Source organism: Paralichthys olivaceus, chromosome 13, assembly GCF_024713975.1.
Source record: "Paralichthys olivaceus isolate ysfri-2021 chromosome 13, ASM2471397v2, whole genome shotgun sequence".
Lineage (NCBI taxonomy): Eukaryota > Metazoa > Chordata > Actinopteri > Pleuronectiformes > Paralichthyidae > Paralichthys > Paralichthys olivaceus.
Genome location: NC_091105.1, coordinates 10154119 through 10179421, shown reverse-complemented (window position 1 = coordinate 10179421; position 25303 = coordinate 10154119). Strand labels below are relative to the sequence as shown.

Here is a 25303-nt window from a genome sequence, read left to right as displayed (position 1 = left end):
GCCAGAAACAGAACCTGGTTTATTTTACCTTAAATAAACTAAAGTGAAGATTCATTTTCGTCCTTATTTCACTAAACTGTCTCCATTTTCCACAAGAAAAATAAAACATCTGTATTATCACCTCCTTATTATTAACTTCATCAACTCTTTGTATTGTAGCTTGCTCAATATAAATATCAATGTTCTTACAGATAGCGAAAGGTGTATATTGTACTCAGCAGTTTTTTTAATTTACTTTTATTTTTATTCTCTATATTTTTTCATTCAGATCTGCCTGCTGCTATAACAACTGAGTTTCCTCAGAGTGTGGATCAATAAAGTTTGATCTTATCTCTTATCTATATATTATCTAAGTTAGGCTGAGCTATATTGCTGCTCTGTTTATTACAAGATATGTTTAAAGGGATATTTCACCCAAAAATGAAACTTCACTCACAACTATGCAGATGGATGGGGTGGGTGAAGTGTTTGAGTCGACGCAACACTTTTGGAGTTTCAGTGGTGAACAGCGTTGCAGCAGAATCCACAACAACATGTTGCCGATCAGAGAATTTAAGGGGGTTTTCACAAAATCGTCATCATGTGGACTAATGCAGTCAGCTGTCCTCAGAGGGGGCCTCAGAGAACAGCTCAGGGCCCCGGGCAATTTGCTTGCTTTGCCTACCCTGTTGCAATACCCCTGCTTTTTACAAAATTGATTTCATCACTACACAAGAGGAAAAGCACAGTTACAATCAATATCACAGATGATGGCTGAGCTCCTTCTGCTCCTGTTTCAGGGACCTGGTTTCATTCTTGCTGACTTCCTCTGTCATGTCTCTCTGGGACACTGGAATGGAGCAGCTTTAGCTTTTCAATATGTCTATGAAATAGACCCTCTTCTGGAGCATGGCAGTCTGTCTTTGCCAACTAAATAGGAAAAAAGATATGACACACTCCCTGTAGGTACAAATTATGAGATACTCAGTTAAAATGTGCTAAACTTAAAACTTAACAAAATCCATATAATATATGTAGACAGTATTTATTTTCTGGAAAAAATGTATATTCATTATGTTGTTTTTATTGATTTAATTATATCATTATTTTGACTCATTATTTCATGATTCAAATTATTATAGTCTCAACTCAGACAGAAAAGTTCTTCTGTATATGTTTGCTAATCAGTCTGCAATAACACTTGTTATAATATTACACATCATTAAAAAATATTACATTGACACTTAAATGTTAAAACAGATAAACATTACATGCTGTTCATTTGAGCTGGACAGTTGAAGTCATGCAAACACGCCACCTACAGGTCAGGGAAGTAATATCTATAAGTCGAGGAATGTCAGTGTGTTCTGGACTTGCCTCCTCCAGCCACTGGGGGCACACACGTGATACTAGTCTGTTCATATTCAGGCTGAAGAAGAACGTGACACTAGCAGCTGTTAGCATCGTGGTCAGACGAGCGTAGACGCTGCAGAGTGAATCTTCTCCAATAGACGAGTCATCAGCGCAGTTCTTGTAGCTAATATTCCTCTTTATAAACATATGTATTAAACCACATCGGCTTCATTTCTTCAATTAAAACACGGAGCTTCTTTAAGTCACTTCCGTGTTCGGTGACAACAGATTTGAGCTATGCCCCGCCTCCGTGTGCCTGGAGTGGCTGCCGGACAACTCGTGAAGCCATTTCTCGTTCGTGATTGGACAGTTGTCCTTTGAGTGACATGTAACCACAAACCAGGACCCCCAGCTGCTCCAGAGGAAGGTTCGCTGGTTTGTTCATCAAATTATAAAAAAAAAAGAATACCTCATTTAATTCTTCGCAGCAGATGAAAGTCGAGAGACATCGTTATTATCTACAAATACAACATGTTGCGTCACTGCGCTCGGATGCTAACGTTCTGTTCGGTTGTAGCTCGAGTCTCCTTGTGACTCTCCAGTAAGCTAACAAGGAGACTTGGGACAACTAGCGAAGATTTGCTATAGAAGTCCTCGTGTGTGCGATTCGTATTCATCATTCATCTGTGCGTTAGTTTTATGAACGGTAATGAATGTGCACGTGTCTTGTTTGTATTATTTACGTAAGTTTCAGTGTTGCGCAACTTAAAAGGTGCTCTGCAGCGTTCAGTAACGTGTTCCTGTGACTGGGAGCGAATATTTCTGCCCATTGAACCCTTGCTCCCTCTCTGAACTATGCTTCCTCTCACATCACAAGTTGTATTCGCTCTTGTCTGCACCATCAGCTTGCTTCAGCGTTGTTTATCAGAACTGTGGCACAGTGCACACCGATCTGTCTGCTTCACCTTTTAACAGTGCATCTGAGTTTTCATTCACCGGTATCTTATTCTATTGTATTTTTATTGTATCCAAATACTGAACTGCTATGACGACCTAATTTCCCTTTGGGGATGAATAAAGTAATCTATCTATCTATCTATCTATGATTCAATTCATTGGAACTAAGATACTGAAGGAGACATGGGCGATTGTCACATTTAGTAATTGAGAGACCACCACCAGTGTCCCCAGTGCAACTATTGCACAAACTAATTTCATAGATTTAAAATAATTTCCCTCCAGACTAATCAATCATATCCATCCAAATGCAGTGTCATAGTCACTCTTGATTTCTTATTTTGCCCTCAACTATTCAACTTCAGCTCCGAGCCCTGACAGTTAATATTAATTGAGAAATGATGTTTGTTTGTCTGTGCTCTGTGGCTCAGGAGGTGGAAAGGGTCGTCCGCTAATCAGAAAGTTGGAGGTTTGACCTCCAGCCTGTATTCTGAAGTGTCCTTGGGCAAAATACTCAACCCAAAATTATGATGTTCTGTTTATAGAACTGCTGCATGAATGAGCGTGTCAATGGGTCATTGCTAATTGTACTGTTAAGTACTTTGAGTGGTTGATAAGACTGAAAAAGGCCAAATAAATGCAGCCCATTTACTATGTCTGTACTGCTGAATTGCATAAAGAAATAATAATTGTTTGTAGATGCTCTGTCTGTGTTGCTCAGTGCTTCTTGTCTTATCCTTTAATTTTTTTCTGTTTCTAATCTGCAACTACATGTGTCTTTCCCAAGATATTTCCTGATCAAAGACAAGTTAAGAAGATGAAGAGGGCCTGAGCTGTAATAGAGATAGTACATATGGATTCCTCATGTTGATGTAAGATTAAAAGTATTTGTTTAGATTGTACTGAAATGTATTAATGGTTTAATATACATGACATTTAAGATGCTATAGTAATGAGTTGTTACTGATATATAACTGCAGTTCACGGTTTAAATTAATATGAGAACAGAAACTCTCTCTCTCTCTCTCTCTCTCTCTCTCTCTCTCTCTATATATATATATATATATATTACATTGACTTATGCATTTTTGACTGTGTCTTCCAGCTTTGCTCTACCCAGGCTGAGTAGAGCAGTGGTGCGTGCGAGGAGACTGGCAGCTCAACTCACCAAAGCAACAATGTCCTCAAACCAGCCGGGCTCAAGTCTGCTCCGCAATGGGGATGCTCCCACTGCAGCCATTCTCATCATTGGAGATGAGATACTCAAGGTAGTATAGTGTTGATAGATGCTTGTGGTTGTACAACTTTGAAGCTGCACTTGTGTGATTGATAGTAACCTTCTGAGAATCCTTGAGCGTTTGTGGATTTAAGAATATCTAATAAATCTGGACACTTGAAAGTGTTTTTATGAATACATACATGTTAACATGACACTAACGGACATGCAGTTTGGTCCAGTGCACGGTTTTAAAATGACAGTTTCTCCATTATTTCTTGACTTCATCATGATTTAAACATGAAGCTTTTGTTTTTATCCAATGTCATATCTCAGCTCGAGATTTACTCATTGTGAGTCATTTCAATATCATCAAGCAAGACATTGAAGTCATTGTTAAGTCCTTGAATGTGTTTCCAAAGTGAGGGTGGGAACACTGGATTAAAACTAAAAGTTTGTTCTTGTTCTTTCTGGCCCAGGGTCAGACAGTGGACACAAACAGTGCCTTTCTGACACGAGCGCTAAGGAGACTCGGAGTGTCTGTGCAGCGGATTACAGTCATACCAGATATTCAGGAGGTCATTGCCAAAGAGGTGGCCCTCCTTTCACCTCAGTACACACACCTCATCACATCAGGAGGCATAGGCCCTACCCACGATGATGTCACTTTTGAGAGCATCGCCATGGCGTTCCAGGAGGAGTTGCATCTCCACCCTGAGCTCGCTCAGTTGGTTAAAGAATTCTTCGGTGAAGTGGACAAAAGCAGCGCCACGATGAAGCTGGCCATGGTGCCTCGCTCAGCCAAACTCAACTATGGAACCGATCCTCAGACTGGAAAACTGCTTCGCTACCCACTGGTGAGAGAGTGCAGGGCAGAGCTGGAATAGCTTAGTTGTTTCATTAAGAGGCAAGTGTCAAATGCAGTGATTCATGTTGTTACAGAAAACTACATTGGATGGTATTATACTAGACATGATGGAGCAGCACCCTCCACACCTGTGTGTTACGATTCAGTTGGGTTTTCACAAAACTGTGTAGCTGACACAACTTTCACAAAGATTCTATCGCAAACTATATATATGTATATATATATATATATATATATATATATATATATATTCTTACAGTACATAATGTGTCTGTTCCCAGGTCAGTGTGCGTAACGTGTTCATCTTTCCTGGGATCCCTTCTCTGTTGGAGAGGGCCTTCAGTGGTCTTGAGAAACTCTTTGCTGCTTCAGGGACCACTTTTCACACTTGTGAGGTAACACCTGGACCAGCCCTATCCTTTAAGAAAATGTCCGTAAGTATTCTACGTTTTCATAATACAAGTAAACTCATCGAGTATTATTGTGCTAGGTGTTTGTGGATGCAGATGAAGCAGAGATCGCCCCCGTGCTGACCAAACTGCAGGCTGGTTGGGGTAGGAAGGTGGCTCTAGGCTCCTACCCTGACTGGCTGAGTAACTATCATCGAGTCAGGCTGGTCCTGGACTCAAACAGCCAGGAAGAAGTGGACAAAGCCCGGGCACAGCTGCTGGACGAGCTGCCCAAGGATAGCATGGTGCCGTTAGTCACTGATCCAGTGTCCATCGCCACTGCTGAGGTGTACATGCTGGCCAATAGTGGTGAGTGGGGGACGGGGTGCAGACAGTTAAATTATGCAAATTTAATATGAAGTGAATATTGAAGAAAACAATTATACTTCACACAGGCGTAGGGACCAGTAAAAGAAGCATAGAGATGAAAGTAATTAAAGCTGTTAAATCATTGAAGATTAAAAAATATATAAACTGGTATTAGACTGAATAAAGAATAGAGTCATGCATCATTAACAAAGATAAGACAAAGGACAAAAAATATTTTTAATATTTTGATTTGATGTAGAAATGAGGGATCATTGATATTATACCCTACAAAATATTTATTTCCTTGTAAAACATCCTCTCACTTTGGGTTTGATTTCCAACAGACACACCACTGGGAGAGAAAGTTAAGTCTGCTCTGAAAACGATAGAGGTTGCACTGGATCAGTATTCGACTGAGGAAGTCTGTGTCGGCTTCAACGGAGGCAAAGACTGCACGGCGCTGCTGCATCTCTACTACGCTGCAATGAAACGGTAACAGGGGGGCAGGGAGAATATAACCAGGACAGAACAAATGACCTGAGAGAAAAGAGTTTAAAAGGAGATTCAAATTAAAAACATGATGATGCCACCTCTGCACAGTCGGTTGTAACAGTACAAAATAGGTGGAGGAGGAAGAGCAGCGACTAGGCAGAGAAAAATTCTAGACAGATTTTTTTTTCCACTCTTGTCGACCTGCCCTGGACAGATAGTGGGACATAATGATAAGGAGAATGGACTCTTATCTAATCATTTTCTGTCCTTCTGTTATTTATCTTGTTTAAATGTCCCATTTCTCTCTTCCTGCCACTCAGACGGTATCCAGATGATAAAGACAAGGTGAAAGCTCTCTATATCCGTATCGTCTCTCCGTTCCCAGAAATGGAGAGATTCCTCCAGGACACAATCAAAAGGTGAAATAATATTTCTTTCAATGAAAACATTTCAGTGAGTGACTTTTTTGATGTTTGTTCTTTGTATCATTATATATTCGTCAGTCCAAATGATTGTGTTATTATGTGTATTGTATTTTGTGGTCCTAATCTTTTCTACATTACAACACAGCAGCTCATTATTTAGCATGTGTCTCCTATAGATACGACCTGGATCTGTTCTCTGTGGAGGGCAGTATTCGGCAGGCGCTGAGCGATGTACAGGAAAGGAAGCCAGAGCTGAGAGCCGTCCTGATGGGGACCAGGAAGAGTGACCCCTACTCGCACACACTCACACCAATGTGTCCCACAGACCCTGGCTGGCCAGACTACATGAGAGTCAACCCCTTACTAGTGAGACTTTCAAATAACATCCAGATACTGTTACTTAATTACGTCTCTAATATTACATTCTTTAAAAAGCACATGGAACAGGTAAAGACATTAAACAGGTTTTAGGAGCACTGACTTCCAGTTTTTAAAAAAAGAAGACCGCAACATCAAAATGACTATTTCTTTTAAGTGAAACAAACAAGAAACCAAAACCTCAGAGAGAGCCACACGTGAAGGATCCCTCTCCCAGGACAGACAGAAATGCAATAGATGCTTTAGATACAGTAGTATAATAGTATGTATCTTTTTCACTTCTCCAACCAGGCAGTTTCCACTTCATCCTTATTTCGACTGAGGGTACAAGGCACAGATCTACAGTGTGTGAACAGTGCAGTTCAATATCCCTGCAGTCATTATACATTGTGGAGCAAATTATAATAGTTTGTATTGACAATGGTCCTTTTTATCCATACATGTATATACTAAAGTTCCACAGTACACAGTTAAACCCCCCGTGACACATACACAACTAATAAGTCTATTGGTCTATTGATGTTGAGTTGCATGTGGTTGCACCCTCCAATGTCGTTGAAGAAGAGAAGTGCAGCAAAACAATGTCACCTGCTTCATTTGAATCTTTAAAAATTTATTTAGAAAAGACAAATAACGTCCAAACAGCAGTTTGTAGATTTGTCAGCTTTGATAGGTAGGACACAGAAACACTGGCATGTTTAACAGTTGACTCCAGCTCCAAACAACATGTATCGTCTTTTAGCACTGGAGGATTAGTTACCTCAGATTGAACCAATCACGATTCAGTCACAAACCACCTAAAGTCAATGCCTTCTAACGCTCTACAGGACTGGACGTATCATGACATCTGGTCGTTCTTGAGGACGTTGTATGTTCCCTACTGTATCCTCTATGACAAAGGGTAAGAACACATCCACCTTCTCTTTGTGCATTTTCTGTATCCACTGATTTATTTGAACATCACAGCTGCATCGCACAGTTCTGGGTCTAAAACTCCCCGGGTCGACCCGCAGGTACACTTCACTGGGCAGTATGGACAACACCTGTCGAAACACATCGCTGCAGATGGTGGACGCGAGAGGCGTGACGCGGTACAGGCCTGCCTACCTCCTGGAGAACGAAGAAGAGGAGCGGAACTCCCGTGGCTGACGTCGCCTGTTGCTGATGGACACAAATTGCACATTGGACATTTTGTTGTAGTCTTCATGTGAATATTTTTCTGTCTCGTGTAACTGCAGAATGAGATTGTGTGTGTGTGTGTGTGTGTTACCAGTGCGTCTTAAGTAATGGCTCTGTGCTGTTGAATAAAACATCAATCCGTGTCATCTTTTTCTATTGTCATGTTACTATTTTAAGGAGGACTCTCAACACACCAACGGCCGCCTGCAGGGCTTCTCGACGCAGCTCTAGATTTACCTCACTCTCGTGAATCCATTTGTCTTATTTTCCAAATCCAATAAGACCATTCTGCCCAGAAAAAGAGCCTCTATCAAAACGAATTAGTAAATAATGTGAAAAGGTTTTCTGTCAAGGTGAGAAAATCAGCTTTTAGAAACTCGTGTGCGTGCAGCAGAGTAGTGAAGGTCGTGCAGCAGGCTCCTATTGATTCTTGTATGACTCAGGCTGAATATCCATAATTGCAGACCACAGTGTGTTTAACTGAGCATGTGTGTGTGTGTGTGTGTGTCCGGGCCTTTTACTGGAAAAGCTCCGCTCTTGATGTTGTAGTTCTCTCCACGCACCTCACGGGCGCGTTGTTCTCACGTTTTCCATTTAGCGGCCGTGATTACAACAAATTACCTTCTCTGTTTCCAGACATGATTGAATCCAGGCCCATCGATCCGCTGCCTCTCTCCCTCCCCGCGCCTGCAGATTAGTCAACGCCGCGCAGCGAGGATCGATACCGGCCGATCTAATAAAGCGGGTCGCTTATGAGGCCACCGCGGGGCTGTACACACTGTTACACCAGCAATTACCACCTCCAGCCCGGGCCCCTCGTACACACACACACACCCCTTTAACTTCCCTGTCCGGGCCCCACTGCCTGCTTGATTTATTAATAATAACAGTAATAAAAGAGGCAATGAACAGAGGCTTCATAATCACAGAATAAATGTAATGGTGTGTGTTTTGTTGGAGAGATAAACACACCGGGACATTGTGTGAGATGATGAGATTTGTGTGGTAGAAAATTATATTTCTATAGACTCACAGTGTCTGAGTGGAGTCCCCTCATGCGAACCAAACTTTGTCCTGCACATTAGATGTTAAAAGAGATAACAGAAAGATTAACAAACTAAGGAGAAATTGTTCTACATTTCTAGTTGATTTCTTAAATCGAATTAGTTGTAGTTGTTGTTCATTGTAATTTTCTAGTTTGATTATTTTTACTTATCATGATAGGCCTAAATACTGATCAGCCACAATGTTAAAAATCACATAATATTATATCGGTCCACCTCCTGCCACCATGCTATAATAATGATAATAATAATAATATTAATAATAATAATTAATACAATTTTATATCTATAGCACTTATCTAAACAAGCTTACAAAGTGCTTCAGTGTATTAGTATGTCTCTATCAGATCCATTAACCCTCTAAGTTACACAGGGTCCTACAGATGCTCAATCCAGGGCCGGCTCTAGGATTTTGGTGGCCCCAAGCAATATTTCTGATTGTGGCCCCCGAAACGCTGCCCGTGCAGCAACCAAATCACAGGAGCACACACACTGAGAGAGGATGTAGAATCCTGTGGTGCCTCCTTTATGAGCTCCGCAGCTGCCGTCACGTCAGAGGGGGGGGTTGACTCTGAAGTGTCGGATGAGTCATGTCAGCTGATCAGGCAGAAGGTTGTGGTGCCAAATCTTTCAATAAAGCCCCTGAAAATATCATACCTTAGATTATTATTATTTTTTAATATAGGGTGGGAGACATGGTGGTATGCTTTATCTGTCTTTCATGCATATCAACCATGCATCAAAATTATTATTATATAAATGTGCAAATCATCAAATCATACATAAATGTCAAAATATACAAAATTGAATCATTCTGTGCAGTTAGTGGACTTTTACTATATTATGTAATCAAAGCACAGAAAAACATTGTTAACTCATTAACTAGCAAAGCATGAATTTATAAATGATAAATTATGCTACTCATGTAAGTGAGTGAATAGCAAGAAATCACGGTTGTTCTACTATTCTTCTTTCAGTTTTTGTCGTGTGGCAGAGAACATTATCCTGCTGAAATAGGCCACAGCCTTCAGGGAATACTTTTGGCTGTGACAGCATGTACTTGTTCTGCAACAATGTCCGTATATGAGGAAGTAAAATTCATATGAAAGCCAGGTCCATCTCCTCCTCAGGTAAATGACACACATGAACCCATTCATCCACGTGATGTATCAGAGAACTTGATTCATCAGACCAGGCCTTGCATGAATGTTCAGTGGTGTGCAGCTGTCAACATAAGCACTCCGACTGGTGTGCGGCCTCAAAGCACCATACACTGTGATGCACTGTGTTTTTTGACAGCTTAATGTCATAGACATTACTGTTCTCTGCATTTAGTCCTAAAGTAGGGCTTAAGTGGGACTGGTCCACATGGGCCAGCTTTCACCTGCATCAATGAGGGTTGGGCTTCCTTGATCCTGTTAACAGTTCACCTGTGTATAGCTTTTCAAAGCTTTTCCAAAGGTTTCATTAATACACTTTAGTCCTACAGGTAGATAAAATGACCTAATGTTTAAAAAAGGGAAAGAAAAATATAGCAGCTTTTGTATTTTACTCCATTAATCATCTGAGGAGCTCTGGGATTTATTGTGTGACTCTTTAGGGGAGGGCCGACCCCGAGGGTGGGAATCCCTGGACTGAACTCCCTTGAGTAGTAGAAACTTTTTTTCACTTCAGCAGGCTACAACAGTGAATGCTTTTTATTCCTTGGATGCATGTATATTTCAATATAATATTACCAATACAGTAATACTATATCAAGGATATATTTTATATCATAGAGTTCTTTTTAAACTTAAAGTATATTGTCTAGTGGTGAAGTTGCATGTTGCAGCTGAATACGCCTCACCTCATCCTCCCCTTCCAAAAATAAAGAGAACCTGTGGGAGACTTCAGTTGTCATAAAAATTAAAGTTAGTTTGTCCAGTCTGTGCTACTGTAAAAACATGGCCGCCTCTGTATAGAGAACCCCCTCCCAATGTAAATATAAAGTGATACATTACTACTATTATTTTATATTGAATTTTTGCCATTGAATCCCTTTCACCTAAAACTGAACCTTTAAGAGAAGTTTTGTATGCCTGTGGTAGTGTTAGTTTTTTGTTACTGTATTTGCTGTCAATCCAGGGACATTGTGTGATATCTGTCTTAAGTTTATTACTCTTGTCTCACTGTCTCCGGCAGTTTCATCTTCATCCTCCTTCAGTTGTCACTCCATCACTCTCACTTGACTGTTTCATCCTTTTTCCTGTTTTTGGCTTCACTGCTTCATCCAATCACTATCCACTGTAGTCACCGCACCACTTCCTTCCTCTGTGCCTTTCCAGCGTACTGTAACTCTGGATTTCTGTTCAGTTCAGATGAATTTTAAATTGATGTTTTGATTTGGACCTGAAGGACAGAGGCATAGAAACATCCGGGGTGACATAGTGGGAGGATATGGGTACTGACTGGCAGGGGCCTAAAATTGTCTGGAATGAAATACTTTTTTTTTTTTACACGTTGCATATTTATTAATGTCTACTTTAATTTTGCACAGCTCTGCATTTGAAACAGGGTTTGTTTGAAATCTGCAAATAAAACATTCTTAAAATTCCAATACAGCAACTGTTGTGTCATCTGAGAACAAGTGGAACAAGCAGGAATAAAAAGTGTCTATTTTTTCCCTCCTGTGCATATTTGAACTTAATTGGTTCTCCAAAGACGGGTTTGATTCGGGCGGTGGGAGTAAGATCAGAGCAGCCACTTGAGGTGATGTGAGAATAAGAAGAAGTGGGGTGATCAGAGTTTCCTCCTGTGCATTAGGCCCATAATTCCTTGCTCCTCTCTCGGTGCACGCCGGCGTTTCTCTCCAAATCTCCCAGGTGGGACTAAGTCATAACAGAATCCACAGAGCTAACGGTGTGTGTGATATGTTCTCAGCACGACTTAAGGTCACACTTGGCTTGACTCGGTGCGAAACATGTGACGAGCTCTGATATCGGAGTGAAATATCCGTTTCCGACACTCAGATGTGGGCCCGCCTCGGCTAACGTGATGCTTTTCTCCAAAGGAATATGTTCCTCATCCAATTCCTCAGCAGTTCCCGCAGTGTAAAACGAGACCTGAAGCAGCATGAGACAGCAATTCAGCCAGTGTCCTCAGAGGGGTGCTTAACACAGAGGATGAATAGACGCTCCATTGTCAGAAGGCATCAGGAGAGAAGGGTCTATGCAAATTACCAACCCATCTGCATGTAAAGTCAACCGACCAGAACACGGGAAATAGGATGTTCAGTATCAAAGTGTCTCACATTAAAAGTGGATGAAAGTAAGAGCGAAGAGAAGCGGAAGGGAGGGAGGATGAATAGGGAGGCTGCTCAGCTCGCTGCCATGCAAAGTGTGACTGACTGCACCTCGTTTGTGTCTGGTTCTGGTGTGTTCAAATAAAAGCCAGTCTAATAATCCTGAGTTTGTCACAGCTCGCAGAACGGTCCATAGAACCAAGACCCCCTGCTCTTAGCCGCACACATGGCATGCATTTAGAGATGCCTTTCACACAGGGGGCTCACTTTAATGTAAAGGGCCTGTGAAGCTGCGACCAGCAAACTGAAAGCTGATGAGGACAATTTCAGCTCAGCTCAACTCAACTGGATCTCATTTCCACTGGACAGCCATAACTTAAACATGGTGCAGTGTGCTGGAAAGACGAGAGGTGTTTAACACTAGAAAGGCTGAACTCGTGTCCACTGTTTCCTGTTTCTATATATTTATATATTAGAACTATTTTGAGACAGATTTGATTTTGTACACGAATCAAAATGAAACATGTACAATTACAATTTTGTAACTATTTTTACCTCCTACAGTTGCAGTGGTTTTTTTTAAATCAGGGGCAACAATTTACACAGAGGGGCAAATTATATGTCCAACGTCCACGCACAATTCCTGAATTCATAAAGGTGCACATTTAAGTCATGCTTGTTTACTGTTAGCTCTGTAGCCACACATCATTGAATAGATTTTGAAAATTGTTCATTGTTCTATCACATTGTTCTTCAAAACATTTGGGAAAATAACAAATATTAGCAAATTGTCGTATTTGTTGTTGGTGTCAGTTGTAAGACTGCTAACAGGAAAGGGCCAATTCATGGGGCCAAGCAGATTTCAGTTGGGGCCAGCGCCACCCTGACCCAGCCCCTGGATCTGCCCCTGTTCAGGTGACATCTTCACCCTGAACAGCTAACGCGGGTGTTTTTTCCTCCATAATCTGTTCCATCCATATTTATCACCGTTTATGTGACACGATAGGTCGTGAGCATATAGCAGGAATAAGAACACTGTTATTGGTTACGTGACTGGGAGAAAGGATGTGAAGAGAAGTTTTACATAAGCAGATCAAGTTAGTTTAGACTTTATTCATACCTGAGAGGAAATAAAAACCTTGATTATTACTCATCACTTTGTATCTTATTGTAAAGGTATGCAGCAAATCACCTTATAAACTTTTAAGTTGATAAAAAAAACAGCATTCAGAAAAGCTGATTTCTTCAAAACTGATGTATTGCGATGTGACATCTTTAATAAAGTCTCCATATATTTCTATAAAGTCGCCTATTTTGGATAATTTTCCTTTAATAAATTCAGATCCACAAGTAGGTTAGTTCTGTATATATGTGAAGTAACGTGTGGTATTAATCATGTCAGTTCTAAAATATATTGATCAGTTCTGAGGGCTGTTGAAAATGCTCTTAAATTTGTCTGTGGGAAGACAAGTGAAGCAAAACTTCTGAGACTAACAAGAGGAGAATATTCTTGGAAAGTAGACGTTCCTCTCGTTATAACCCACTTCACAGACTTAGCATCTTAAGTCCATTTTTTACTCTCCAGTGCGTAATGGGTCAAATATTCACTCTGTGGGAAATATATATATATAAAGTGTCTGATTATAAAGTTTTGAAAAAGTAGACGCAATGTGTGCAAGAGATGTCAAGTGACATTATGCTGATCGGTGGAAACATGGTGCTTGATCCTGATCCCTGCACGCAAAGCTGAGACGTTACCATGAGGAGTCAATAACACCAGACATCTGCACAACACGTCCCTGTTCACAGAGGTTCTGCTTCTCCACGCTCGGAGACACAACATTTTACATTCTGGAGAGATTGAGAGGTCAGAGTTTTGAAACTGTGATTCTGTCCCGTTTGAGGCAAAGAGATATTTGGTAGTTGGCAGATGTGGACAGTTATGAGCAGAAAGGACAACCGTAGATTACATTAGTGTATTACTATTAATATAAAAATATATTAACAGCATCTTAACAATATTAATCTGGTTTTAAAGAATTCATTTATGGTTGAGCATTCTACTGGCTGCATTATATTTTTCAAAATCCTCTAGTTTTTCTTCAAATTATTCTGATGACGACTTCTAAGGTCAGAAAACCAGCACGGCCTTCACTTCACTCCCCAGTGGACAGCAATGCGTATTCTTTTTAATGGATGCTGTGACTTCAATCAAACAATGATAATTTAAAAAACCAACAAATGATTTCAAAAATCTTCTCACAACATGATTTTATCATATTGTGGCATCTTGAGGAATTTTAAAGCATTGTTAAGGAGGACTCCTGCAGTGTGGGAGCTGCCTCGCCTCATTTCACCTCATTTCACCTCATTTCACCTCATTTCACCTCATTTCACCCTGATTCTGCAAAATGTGAAACACTCACTGGTCAGAATTCACAGCAAGAAAATTGCTTCTGATCAAGAGGTTGATTACACACAGAGAGACTCTTCAAAAACATGCACCCAAAATTTCAATTCAAGGAAGAGCTTGAGAAGCGTGTGTCATGAGATATCTACTCACTGCTGAACACTACAAGATGAGAAACCTGTTCTCTCGCAATGATTTGAAACCAACAAATTGGAGTTGAGACGATTAAAATAAGTGGAAAATATATTTAAAATATGTCTGTAATTAGAAATATTAAAAGGTGACTATGCTGACTAATAGTTACACAAAATATGCTGTTAATTAATTTAAAACCTAACAGCCACAAAATACAGTTTTACACAAAAAGTGTAAAAAAAACCAAAAACACAATTTGTTTCTATAAGAAGCCACTGTTTTGTATTTGTGATGACGTCATCAACACCAGCAACCCGAGCCTTGAACATTTAGCCAAGCAGCAATTAAACACCGGCCAACTTGTGGCTACAGAACCTGCTGTGTTGAAATCTGAAGCAGCGTAATTACAGTGTAATTTGTGGAGAAGAGATCTGCAGTGTGGATATGCAATATGGATTTTTTTTCTTTCGTCAGACAGTTAAAAACTAATTTTGTTTTTGCCAGAAATTGTTTATGATCACAGTTGTCCCAGAAAGTCCCGCAGGAAAAGTTTGACGTGGGAATTTTATGATTTTCTAAATTTAAATAATCTGTCAACATCTGTCCATAATTATAAAGTTTATTTTTGAAGGGGAAATTAATTCGGCAGAAGTTTTACAAGAGAAAAAGTTATGAACATGAGAAAAACCTTTGGAAAACATTTCCTGTTGGGAATCAAAGTTAAAACTGTCACAGATTCATCTAAAGGTTTCTGATGTGATCATGCTGTTGCTGGAATAAACAGTTGGAACAAACAAGATGGGAGTGGACTGCCGCTGCGTTTAAGGTCCTTTTCCTTTTTACCCGATGATTTATACGCTGACTTCATCCTTCGCAGCGGAGAAAAGAATGAAAACATGGGCTTGGGAAATGTATACATGAAGGTCAGAATCAAAGCCAGTTCACAACAACATGCCTCCACAGTGACAAACATGTCATCAGAAGGGATCATAAACCATGAAATAGGAGCATTAGCTCTATTATCCAGGAAATTGCCTTTCTGGCTTCACAAGAGGCTCAACATTACAGCCTATATAAATGGAAATGCATTTACAGCTAATTTGGACATAGACTTCTATATTTAAAGCACAAAACAAACATTGCAAACCTCCTCCTCTCGTTCTGTATTCAGCCCCGGTCCTCTGTTTGTTGAAAATAAATACAGTAAGCACTTTAAGGTCTGCGTATTGGTGTTCAGGGTCTATTAATACCGGGAGTCTATTGGGTATCTGAGTCTTATCAGACGGCCTGTAGATAAAAAGTCAGCTCAATACTCCACGAGGTTACTCACATTACAATGGCCTCTTACACCACAAGGTCATTTCAAGTCCCCGTAGTCTTCTTATCTCCATACTCCTGTGTATTACACTGAAGTGTGTGTTCCACAAATAAAGTTATTTGTTTGTGTGTTGTCACTGTCAACAGTTAAATTATGACCGACTCATTGTTTTAATGCAATCATATTTATTTTGACGTGCCACGTAAAAAAAAAAGGCTCAGATTGCAGTTGGCTCTTCACAGAAGAAGCTACATTTTTCACTAAAATGTGAAACACGTTACAAACACACACACATTAAGAAATCAACATCATAATCCTACAAGTACATGATTGTAAAATTCTACATCGTTGAAATTAAACATTTTTAAACATTGGTTTTCATCACCCATTTTGGAAATAAACAAAACAATGACTGGTGTGACTGCTTTGAAGAAAAGAAATATATTAAGTGCTAACAATGTAGTATTTTTTTTAGAATAAATGATATAATTAATCTATAGATTTTCTGACCTCAAATCACTCAAATATTGTGGGGAAATAATGATTTAACCTTATATATTTAATTTCATTAAGAAAATACACAGATTTATTATCTTCAATTACAATCTTAAAATTAAGTAAATTAATATGTAATTACTTGTAATATTTTCTTAATCGACGAAAGTCAATTAGAGCCATTTCTTTAAGAAACTAAATGGCATACAATATTAAATAAATTCCACCGTTAAATCCTTTCACTTGGGAAACTACATTGTAGCAGAGCATGTTGATAAGAATCCATTAAATCCATATATATCCAGAATATAAATCATTGTCTGTGTAGGTAAAAAAGCCATTATTTCCAGTTGTTTGCATTTAAATATCAGATCTTACTAAATCACTGACTTATACAGTTAATACATCTTATTGTGCAGAATATATTAACTATACAGTTAAAGCTAACATCAAGAATCCTGTGAAAACAATAAACAACGCAAGGAACAAAATGCTGGTGTGCCACATCTCCACACATGGTCAGCCTCCTCAGTGGTCTGCAGAGTGTTCAGTGAAGACAGACGTGTTGATGCTCTCTGTTTATGAGTAAACAGAGAGGCTGGGGAGGCAGAATAACTGGGGGTCCAGTCAGAGAGGAACAATCTTAGTCCCAGATGCCATTATTACCACATACCACCAAAATCGAGTGTCCAGGTTCTGGGTTCGGGGCCAACCCAGTCCAATTCCAGTTAAACCAGTCTGATCCCAGTAGGGGGCGCAGGAGCTTTTCCTGACTTTTCCCGAATAATCCTCATTTCTTCTTAAAAATCCCCTTTCCAAGAAATCTAATTAGCTTTAAAACACATTTAATATTCTCAGATGTAAACTAGGCAGTTATAAATGAGTAAATTAATTTTGTCTGGCCATATCCAGCATAACGGGAAAGAAAAAAAAGTCACCAGCTGACTGATCGACCTCCAACCTGAGCCACTCAGTGCAGTAGAATGTGTTTATTTGGCCAATTCTCAACTGGAGACAGGTTTAAAAAAAAATAAAAAAGCAAATACAGGAATCTAAGTAGAAAAAGAAAAACAGGATGAGGAACAGAAATGAAAAAGTGAGAGAACTTTGCTGGAACACGTCCAGACAGACTCATTGTTCTTCTGGCAGAGGCAGACTGGGATATGAGTCTTATGACTAGGCCTAGCTCTGTGTGTAATATTCTGAGCTGCTACTTACAAGTGGCAGAAGGAAATAACAAGAAATGAATCACAGTGATTCGGTAAATCAGTCCCTGAGTCACTGTGGCCACTGTTTTCTGAAGAAGACACCAGAGAATATTCTTCCTGGAATTTCACAGGTCAAACACTCACAAGGTAATGTTGGTCATTTGCAATAGCTTAGCGTAGATTGCATTGTGTCATTCGCTGTCTGAGCGTAGATTGCATTGTGTACTTGATCGTCTGAGTAGTGACTCCTGATCCTTGTGGAGAGCAGGAGCGAGGTCGGTGGTGAGGACAGACGAGGGGGTCAGGTAGTCAGCAGGAGAAGGATGAAGAGGAGTGGAGCTATCCGCAGTGAGGAAGAACTACTCTGAGGTACAGTTACTGAAAGAGAGATGGAAACCTGCATGAGATTGTGTGTAATATACAGCATATGATATAAAGTAACTGGACGGGAGCTTCTTCTGATCTGTGGCTGTTTTCCAAATGAAGAGCATCTTATTCTTGAATTCTTCAACAGGAAGAATTGAAGAAGGATCTTCATTTTCTAACTTGCCCCTGCCTGCTCAGAGCCCTGACCTCAATCCTATCTGACGTACTGACTGCGCTCCAGATCTTATTGCCCGACATCTGTGGCCGACCACACTGATGTGTCTTGTGGCTGAATGGGATCAAAGATCTCCGCAGCCAGGGTCTAAATTACCGTAGAAAAACTTCCCTGAAGAGAGGAGGTTGTTATTGCAGTGCATTAATGCTCAGGGTTTTGGTAACATGAGTTCAAGAAGCACATGTGGGTGTAATGAGTGGCTGTGCACATTCTCTGTTTGGGTTGTTTTTTCCATTCCACTTATTTCTGTTACCGATTAAGCAACATTTGCTTTATGCATGTTTGTGTTTCGTCTTTATGGATATTATTCGCCACATTCCTGCCCTTCCTATAATTAAATAAAGCACATTTGAACTTGAGAGAAGAAGACGAGAGAAACTGAGTTGAGACTCGTTTACTGTAATCAAGGCTTCCTAAGCTCGAGAATAAATTGTATTCAAAATGCGGCATCTCACCTTGTGTTTGTTTTAAACCCTCTGATGCTGTAATAAGAGAGAGAGCAGGGGGAGAGAGAGATTTAGATAAAGTTGAGGCAAAGAAACAAGTTGCTGATTAGTCATTTCTGCATGCTTAACTTTCTCAATACAGCTACTGCTTTGTGGAACAAAAAGGAGCAAGAAACAGACAAATGACCAGGGGAAGGTATTTACCATTACTCAAAGCCTAACGCCATGAAAAATGAGTACTGACTGGCTGTGCAATCCTAAATATGTCCCCTATGCAAATTCTCTTAAAGGTCGGATAAAAAAAGAGCTTGAGAAGCATGGCAACAGGAAAATATAGTGTTATGTAAATGAGAGAGGGAGTAAGAGTGATCGAGATTATAAAGAGCGGATATAGGAAATGAAAAAGAAAGGGGGTGGGAAAAAAACAAGAAAATTCAAAATGACAGAGCGAAACCACGAAGTGGACAGAAGATGAAAGGAAGAGTGGTGGAGACTCAAGTGAGAAAGTACGGCGAGAAAAAAGAAGGTTGGAAAGATTGAAACAAGGTCAGACAGAGAGAGAGAGAAGGGAGGGAGGGAGAGAAAGAGACGGGATAGGAGGGGGGGTGTTTGTGTCTGGGCGTCACTTTCTCAGCAGGGGGCTGGACTAAAAGGAAATAATGGAGGGACGGATGGAGGAATTGTGGGACGGAGGAGTGGGAGAGCTAGAGAGAAAAATGCAGGTATAGTGAGGCTGAAAAAAAAAAAGGAAATGCTTAAATCTCCTCAGAAAAGAAAAGCGGCATGTAACGTGTGTGAGAGAGGATGGAGGGGCCAGGAAACAGGGATGAGGCTGCACAATCGCAGCTGTTATTAAATCGATTTACAGCCCTGAGCCCACCTCCGACACCGCAACCTCACACAAACATGCACCCACACACACATCGGAGAAAACTATCACTTCTCCGCATCCCATAACGATTGACTGAGATTACGAGAGAGGAAATGGGACGCTCCAAACTCATCTGTTACAGTAGAGTCACACAGAGAGGAAGGATTTGTGAAATGGAGGCTTAGCAGAGGAACACAGCGTTTGTCTCTATAATATCTGTCTTGCAGCTACAGGTCCCTGCAGCAACACGTCGCTCCGACAGACATGAGCCACTAAATTACTCCCAGGTTTTGTACAGCTAACGACCATCGAGGGGTTAACGAAGCATTAAATAGCATGCTGGGTCTGGGCCTCTCACTGGGCCACTGTGTGTGTGTGTGTGTGTGTTTGTGTCTGAGGGTTTGTGTGCGTGTTTGTGGGAAGAAAAAAAATCAAAGCAAACAGAAAAGATAATACTCAAACACTTCATGCGTAATAGAGCGGCTGCTGTATTTGCGTAAAATAAAATAAAAAATTATATAAAAGACGTCAATAAAGTACATTTTTTATAATATATGCAATTCTGATATCAAACTGTATTTAATCAGCAATGTTAATTAACATTTCTTCCAATTTCAAATTGTGTCAATAAAACAGGAACAGAAATTGTCCAATATTAGCATTTTCGCCCAAAATTTTTTAAATTTATAAAACTTCCCAAAACTGTTAAAAAAATAATAATCATGAGTTCAAACTTCAGGAAATTTTTCTGATTGTACATATTTTTGAATGTGGCAATTATTGTGTTAGTAAAAAAAAACCTCCTTATAAAAATAAAAAGACAATCACAGTTATGTTTTTAATATCAGACTTATATTTAAGTAAAGTGTACTGTGCGCTGTCACTTAGCGTGTGTGTAACGCTGCGTTTCGAAACCCGAACATGCTCATGAAAAATGCCTCGAGTTTACCCGGCTGTGTGTGATATGTGTGTTTTGATCTGGCTTTGATCACATAATTTGTGCAAAAAATCTGAGGACGCCCATTTGTGTCAACATCTTAATTTTGGACATGGCGTGCTCCACCACAAAATGGCGTCCACGGTGGCGTGACTGCGAGAGCAGTGCCTTCTCTGCACTGCAGTCAGAAACATGCAGCCTGTGTAACTGTACATGCACAACTATGGCTAAGTGTGTGTTTGTGTGTATGTGTGTATGTGTGTGCGCGCGCATGTGTGTGTGTGTCTCCAGTCAGCAGAACGCCCCACTGCAGAGACAGACACTGTTCCACCATTCCACCTCTCCTCACACGCCGCCATTTTACACACACAGGAGCTAATGCTAACCAACCTTGACTGCTAACCAAACTAAAAGTGAAACATTTGCAAAAAGAGAAAAACTAAATAACAAAACGAGTCAGAAAAAAGTTGCGGAAATCCTATTTGTCGAGTTCTTGGTCTTTGAGACCTTGTCTGGGTAGACGGTGCGCGTTCATGTGTGTGTTCAAGTTTTGTCGGTGTGTGTGTGTGTGTGTGTGTGTGTGTGTGTCAGGTTCAGAGGGTACAAAGGTATTTGGGCAGGAGTGGAGGGGGTAAAGGAGGGTAGTGAGGAAAGAAATGTCTAAAAAAAACTGCAGGAGGAAGAAGGAGACAGAAAGTGGGGAAAGCTCTACAAACTTAAATGAGAGCAATGGACTACTCACAGCGGGGAAACCAGAATAAAAAAAAGAAAAGCGAGATGGAGGGAAAAAGGAAATCAATTAGAAAGAGGAAAGTTGGTGTATAATGGTTTCTCGCAGTAGGACGGCAGAAAAAAGAGAAAGACGGAGTGACAAGGAGAACAGGGGGATAAACAACAGGAGGAGTTTGCAGGAGAAGTTGCAGTGAAAAACAAAAAAAGGTAAGTGTGGAGTAAGAGGCGAAGAGAGCAGGTCAAAGACGCAATAGAGGGGCTGCAGGGTGCCGGAGATTTCACATGGCACCACTCTGCCGACGCCAATTCAGAGCCTTGTTTTCTGACGCAACACAGGCTCAAGCACCTTTCAGTGAAGCCTCGTTCTCTGGCATGATCCGTGACAGCGTGGAGTTCAAATAAACATCACATCCTCACTCACATCACTATTCTGAAAAACCTAAAAAAAGAAAAGGCTTTACAATACTTCAACCAAAGGCCAGGATTGGAAAAATACAAGAAACAAGGAACATCAGGCACACACACACTGACTCGCAGAGAATGTCATTAGGAGCCTCCTGTGTCACTGCAACTGTCCTGCCTGGTGTGTTGTGTTGTTGGGTTAAATTAAGGCGATAAACACACACGTTCACACACCGGAGAGGAGGCCGAGGGACCGAAGAGAGGTAGCTGACCTTGGAGCAATGACAGTGTACCTGACGGGCCCTCGCACTGTCACCACTCTGTCCTTCAGACCAGTGTGAAGCAGGTCTGTGTGTGTGTGTGTGTGTGTGTGTGTGTGTGTGTGTGTGTGTGTGTGTGTGTGTGTGGGTGTGTTAGTAGTGCACTCGGTGGTAATTAATTTAAACACCCACAACAGGGCATCCCCAAGTGGAACTACTTTTTAGTTTGGGTATAAGAAGGGAGGGAGGTGCACATTTTGAAGTTTGGATAAGAGACAAGATATAGCTGAAGGACGAGAGCCACTGCCCCCCTCTCTCTCTCTCTCTCTCTCTCTCACACACACACACGCACTGACACACTGAACATACAGGCACGGTGCGTCCTGCTGCCATGCTGCCTGTCAGATAAAAGGGAACCTGAGCAGGAAGGAACCAGGGAGTATGTGAGGTGTTACCACAGGGAACAACACAACAACAGCTGTGGGGAAACTGCCACTAATGGACAGTCGAGAGAGAGAGAGGGAGAGAGAGAGAGACCCTCCAACTCTCCTTCATCACCTCTCTCATCCATCTCAGTCGCTCTCCCCTCTCCAGCCGCGCGTATTCTCGTCCCAACGCACTCGTCGCGCAGTGTGTACGCGACAGAGATGGAGCGTAGGAACAGGGGCGGCACGGGAGAGTCGGTGAATAGCTGTAAAACAGATATGGGGGAAGGTGAGGGGGGTGGGGCGGAGTCAAATGGGGTGGGGGGTGGGCTGGGTGGCGAGGAAGTGTATGAGACTCGCCATGGATGGTGCCTAGATTAGTTTTGCTCCAGTAGCGAAAGATCATAAAAAATGAGGAAGGGAGGTTAGAGCTGAGGAGACAGAGAGAAGGGGAGGATTAGTGCCACTTCAGGAATGACAAGAGTGGAGAGAAAGAACGGGAGGATGGAGCGGTGGAGGGGGGAGAGGGAGGGTGAGAGGGGAGGGGGGAGACAGACAGACAGACGGGGGAGGACGAGGAAAGGGAGAACCCCAAATTTAGTTGGGATTAGTTTTGGTAAAGGGACAGGATGAGAGGGAGAGAGAAAAAGGAAACAGAAGTCTGAGTGTCTTTGTAGGTAGAAATCTTTTTTTAATGTGAAAGGATCTTAACTTTAAAGTCAAGTGTGTGTGTGTGTGTGTGTGTGTGTGTGTGTGTGTGTGTGTGTGTCAGCATACATAATCCAGGTGATATCAAATATTTTGATTAATTCCGGCTCAGATACGCTGATGTGGGAATACTGTCAGAAGGTCAAGACTACATTAGCATTTTCACACACTATCTGTGGTATTTCTAATTAATGACAGCAGGATAATTAACATAAAAAAAAGTAATCAGCCTTCACTCTGGTAATAACGGAGCAAATTACTCCTCGTCTCGCACTACAACTGTGATGGCATTTACAAATCCACTGGAGACGGATCTGACTTTTTTTTATTCCAGGTTTTTAATATTTTCTTTTCCTTGATGCCAAACTGACTCAAATTTAATCAAGGTGGTGGGATTGGGAGGAATTTGCTATTGAAGGCGTGTGGGAATGTAGTGATTACTTGTGGTACGCACACGAAGGGACACACAACCAAAGTGTGTTAGATCAGGTTAGGCCAGCACAACAAGCACCCTGCAGATAGCACTGGGACGGGAACTGGGACAGACGTCTCGGAAATCACACACACACAAACTTGAACAAATTAAACTGCCAGAGGACACACGCAAAGAACCATAGACTCATGCAGGAGGTCCACAGACACAAAACTTGTCATAGAAATGCTCACACACACACGCACGCACGCACATGCACACACCAACAACTGTACAGGGATTCCCACAGTGACTGGGCAACATTCCCAACCGGAACAGGCAGCTCACTGGACTGGAAGACTAACGTTACTCCAGGCGGCCTCTGGATTAGATCAACTCTGGGAATTTCACGCTGGGACAGAGAGATGGAGACTGGGAGAACGTGGGGGACAAGGAGGCAAAAAAAAAGAGAGAAAAAGGAGGTATAGAGGCGGCGAAGGGAGGAGAAGAGAGTTGCACTTTAAAAGAGAAGTAATGTTTTCAAAAAATTAAATCTGATAGTTTTAAAAGCCAAAATGGAGAGATGAGTGTTGTTTATAAAAAGGACTCAGAGAAGGGTAACGTGATAAGTAGCGGTTCATGCATGATGCTGGACTGTCCTGATAGCAGAGATGTGAGCTGCTGAGAGAAGAGTTTCTTGGTGCACAGAGGAGAAGCATGAAAGGAGGACCAGATGAAAAGAGGAGTGTACTCACTGGGCTCACAACACACAGTGACACGCAACTTCATACATGGCAGAAGAGGGCCTTCATCTGTGGGTAGAGCTGGAAAGAACAAAAAGAGAAAGGTGTAGATAAGCAGCTTAAAACCAATAACATATACTCAAAAGTGTTAAATAAAAGATTTTTGCTGGATGAAATGCTTCCATCAAATCTCTAAAGAGTCTCTTCTGCTACTTGTGAGGAATTCTTATCATGAGCAGAGCAGTGAGGATGTTTTCCTGTTTTCACCACATCAATACCTCATGATATCAAGATAAAGAATTACACCATCTCGCTGTGTCACTGAGACTAACCACACATCACCCTTATCTAGGCAACTAAATAAAAACAATAAAACACACAATTGAGAGTGCAGCCATAAAAGTAGGCAACAGCTCCGATATCAGTTCTGATCATGGCTCACATGGGAAAATGGGCAACCATCAACTATATTACCTGTCGGTTCAGCATTGCTTTTACAAAACAAATCTGTCTGGAAAGTGCAGTTAAATGACTTTATATTTGAATAATTCACAAACAGCTGCTAACTCAACAGGGACCCACTGCACAAGCCGAGCATATGATGCCAAACAGTCTGTCTCACTTTCTAGCTATAAATTCAAGAGATACGCTTCGACACGAACTAACAGTGGGACTACGTCATTAGTCAATATTAACAGTTTACAGAAGAGCTCAACACACACACATGCACGGAAAAATAAGAGGAACAAGGATTACTGCCCTGGGGTTGTATGCCTCCGTCAACCAGTGCAGTTTCAGTCTACATACATGTAAAAGGTCACCATGACCTTTACCTTTGGCCAAAAGGCAGACTTAAGATAGCATGTTCAAGAGACATATTTTGTGAGTCCACCATGATCTTAACCTATGACTTTTGAACATCCAGATCTAATTAGTTCATCTGTGAATATAAGTGTATATTTGTGCAAAATTAGAAAGTATTCTCTCCTGGTGTTCTTAAGATAACACGTTCACAAGGTAAAGAAAAAGGGTTTTGTGAGGACACCATCACATTGAGTTTATCCTGGGGTCAAAATGAACCTTTGTACCAAGTTTGAAGGAATTCCCTCTGGGCATTGTTGAAATATCAGGTTCACAAGAATGGCACAGACAGACGGATGGACAGACATAGAAACACTTTCATTACTTTAAGAAGTCTAGTATATTGTATTGAGGAAACTAACACTGCAAATGAATGAAAAACTACTGTAT

General features: G+C 41.1%; 2 protein-coding genes across 7 annotated transcripts in view; one reads left to right on the top strand and one right to left on the bottom strand.

The window, feature by feature from the left end:
• The first annotated feature begins 1399 nt into the window (after positions 1–1399).
• On the top strand, positions 1400–7751 carry flad1 (flavin adenine dinucleotide synthetase 1). 4 transcript variants are annotated; one of them, XM_020092529.2, is made up of 11 exons: positions 1400–1759; positions 3077–3161; positions 3395–3557; positions 3985–4362; positions 4655–4768; positions 4864–5131; positions 5476–5623; positions 5944–6042; positions 6225–6414; positions 7254–7327; positions 7440–7751. In XM_020092529.2, the coding sequence occupies exons 2-11, from the start codon at positions 3154–3156 to the stop codon at positions 7573–7575; spliced, it is 1578 nt and encodes a 525-aa protein (XP_019948088.1). In that variant the 5' UTR covers positions 1400–1759; positions 3077–3153; the 3' UTR covers positions 7576–7751. The 4 variants fall into 4 exon arrangements, with proteins under 4 accessions (XP_019948088.1, XP_019948089.1, XP_019948090.1 ...); XM_020092530.2 differs by having other exon boundaries at positions 1704–1767; XM_020092531.2 differs by having other exon boundaries at positions 1729–2038.
• An 8226-nt stretch (positions 7752–15977) lies between these two features.
• Positions 15978–25303, bottom strand: part of LOC109632997 (ephrin-A4) — a 30919-nt gene continuing 21593 nt past the window's right edge. Inside the window, exons 3-5 of one of the 3 annotated variants that reach the window (XM_020092576.2) lie at positions 24065–24133; positions 18572–18598; positions 15978–17893 (exon numbers count right to left, since the gene is read on the bottom strand). In XM_020092576.2, the coding sequence (XP_019948135.1) occupies positions 17817–17893; positions 18572–18598; positions 24065–24133 (173 nt within the window). In that variant the 3' untranslated portion in view covers positions 15978–17816. Of the gene's footprint in view, positions 17894–18571; positions 18599–23416; positions 23742–24064; positions 24134–25303 lie in introns of those variants that run through there. The other 2 variants (XM_020092577.2, XM_069537648.1) reach the window with 2 other exon arrangements.

Coding starts and splice junctions, on each gene's coding strand:
- flad1 (XM_020092529.2), top strand. Junction 4,363..4,654: donor AACTGCTTCGCTACCCACTG/GTGAGAGAGTGC, acceptor GTCTGTTCCCAG/GTCAGTGTGCGTAACGTGTT. Junction 6,415..7,253: donor TGAGAGTCAACCCCTTACTA/GTGAGACTTTCA, acceptor AACGCTCTACAG/GACTGGACGTATCATGACAT.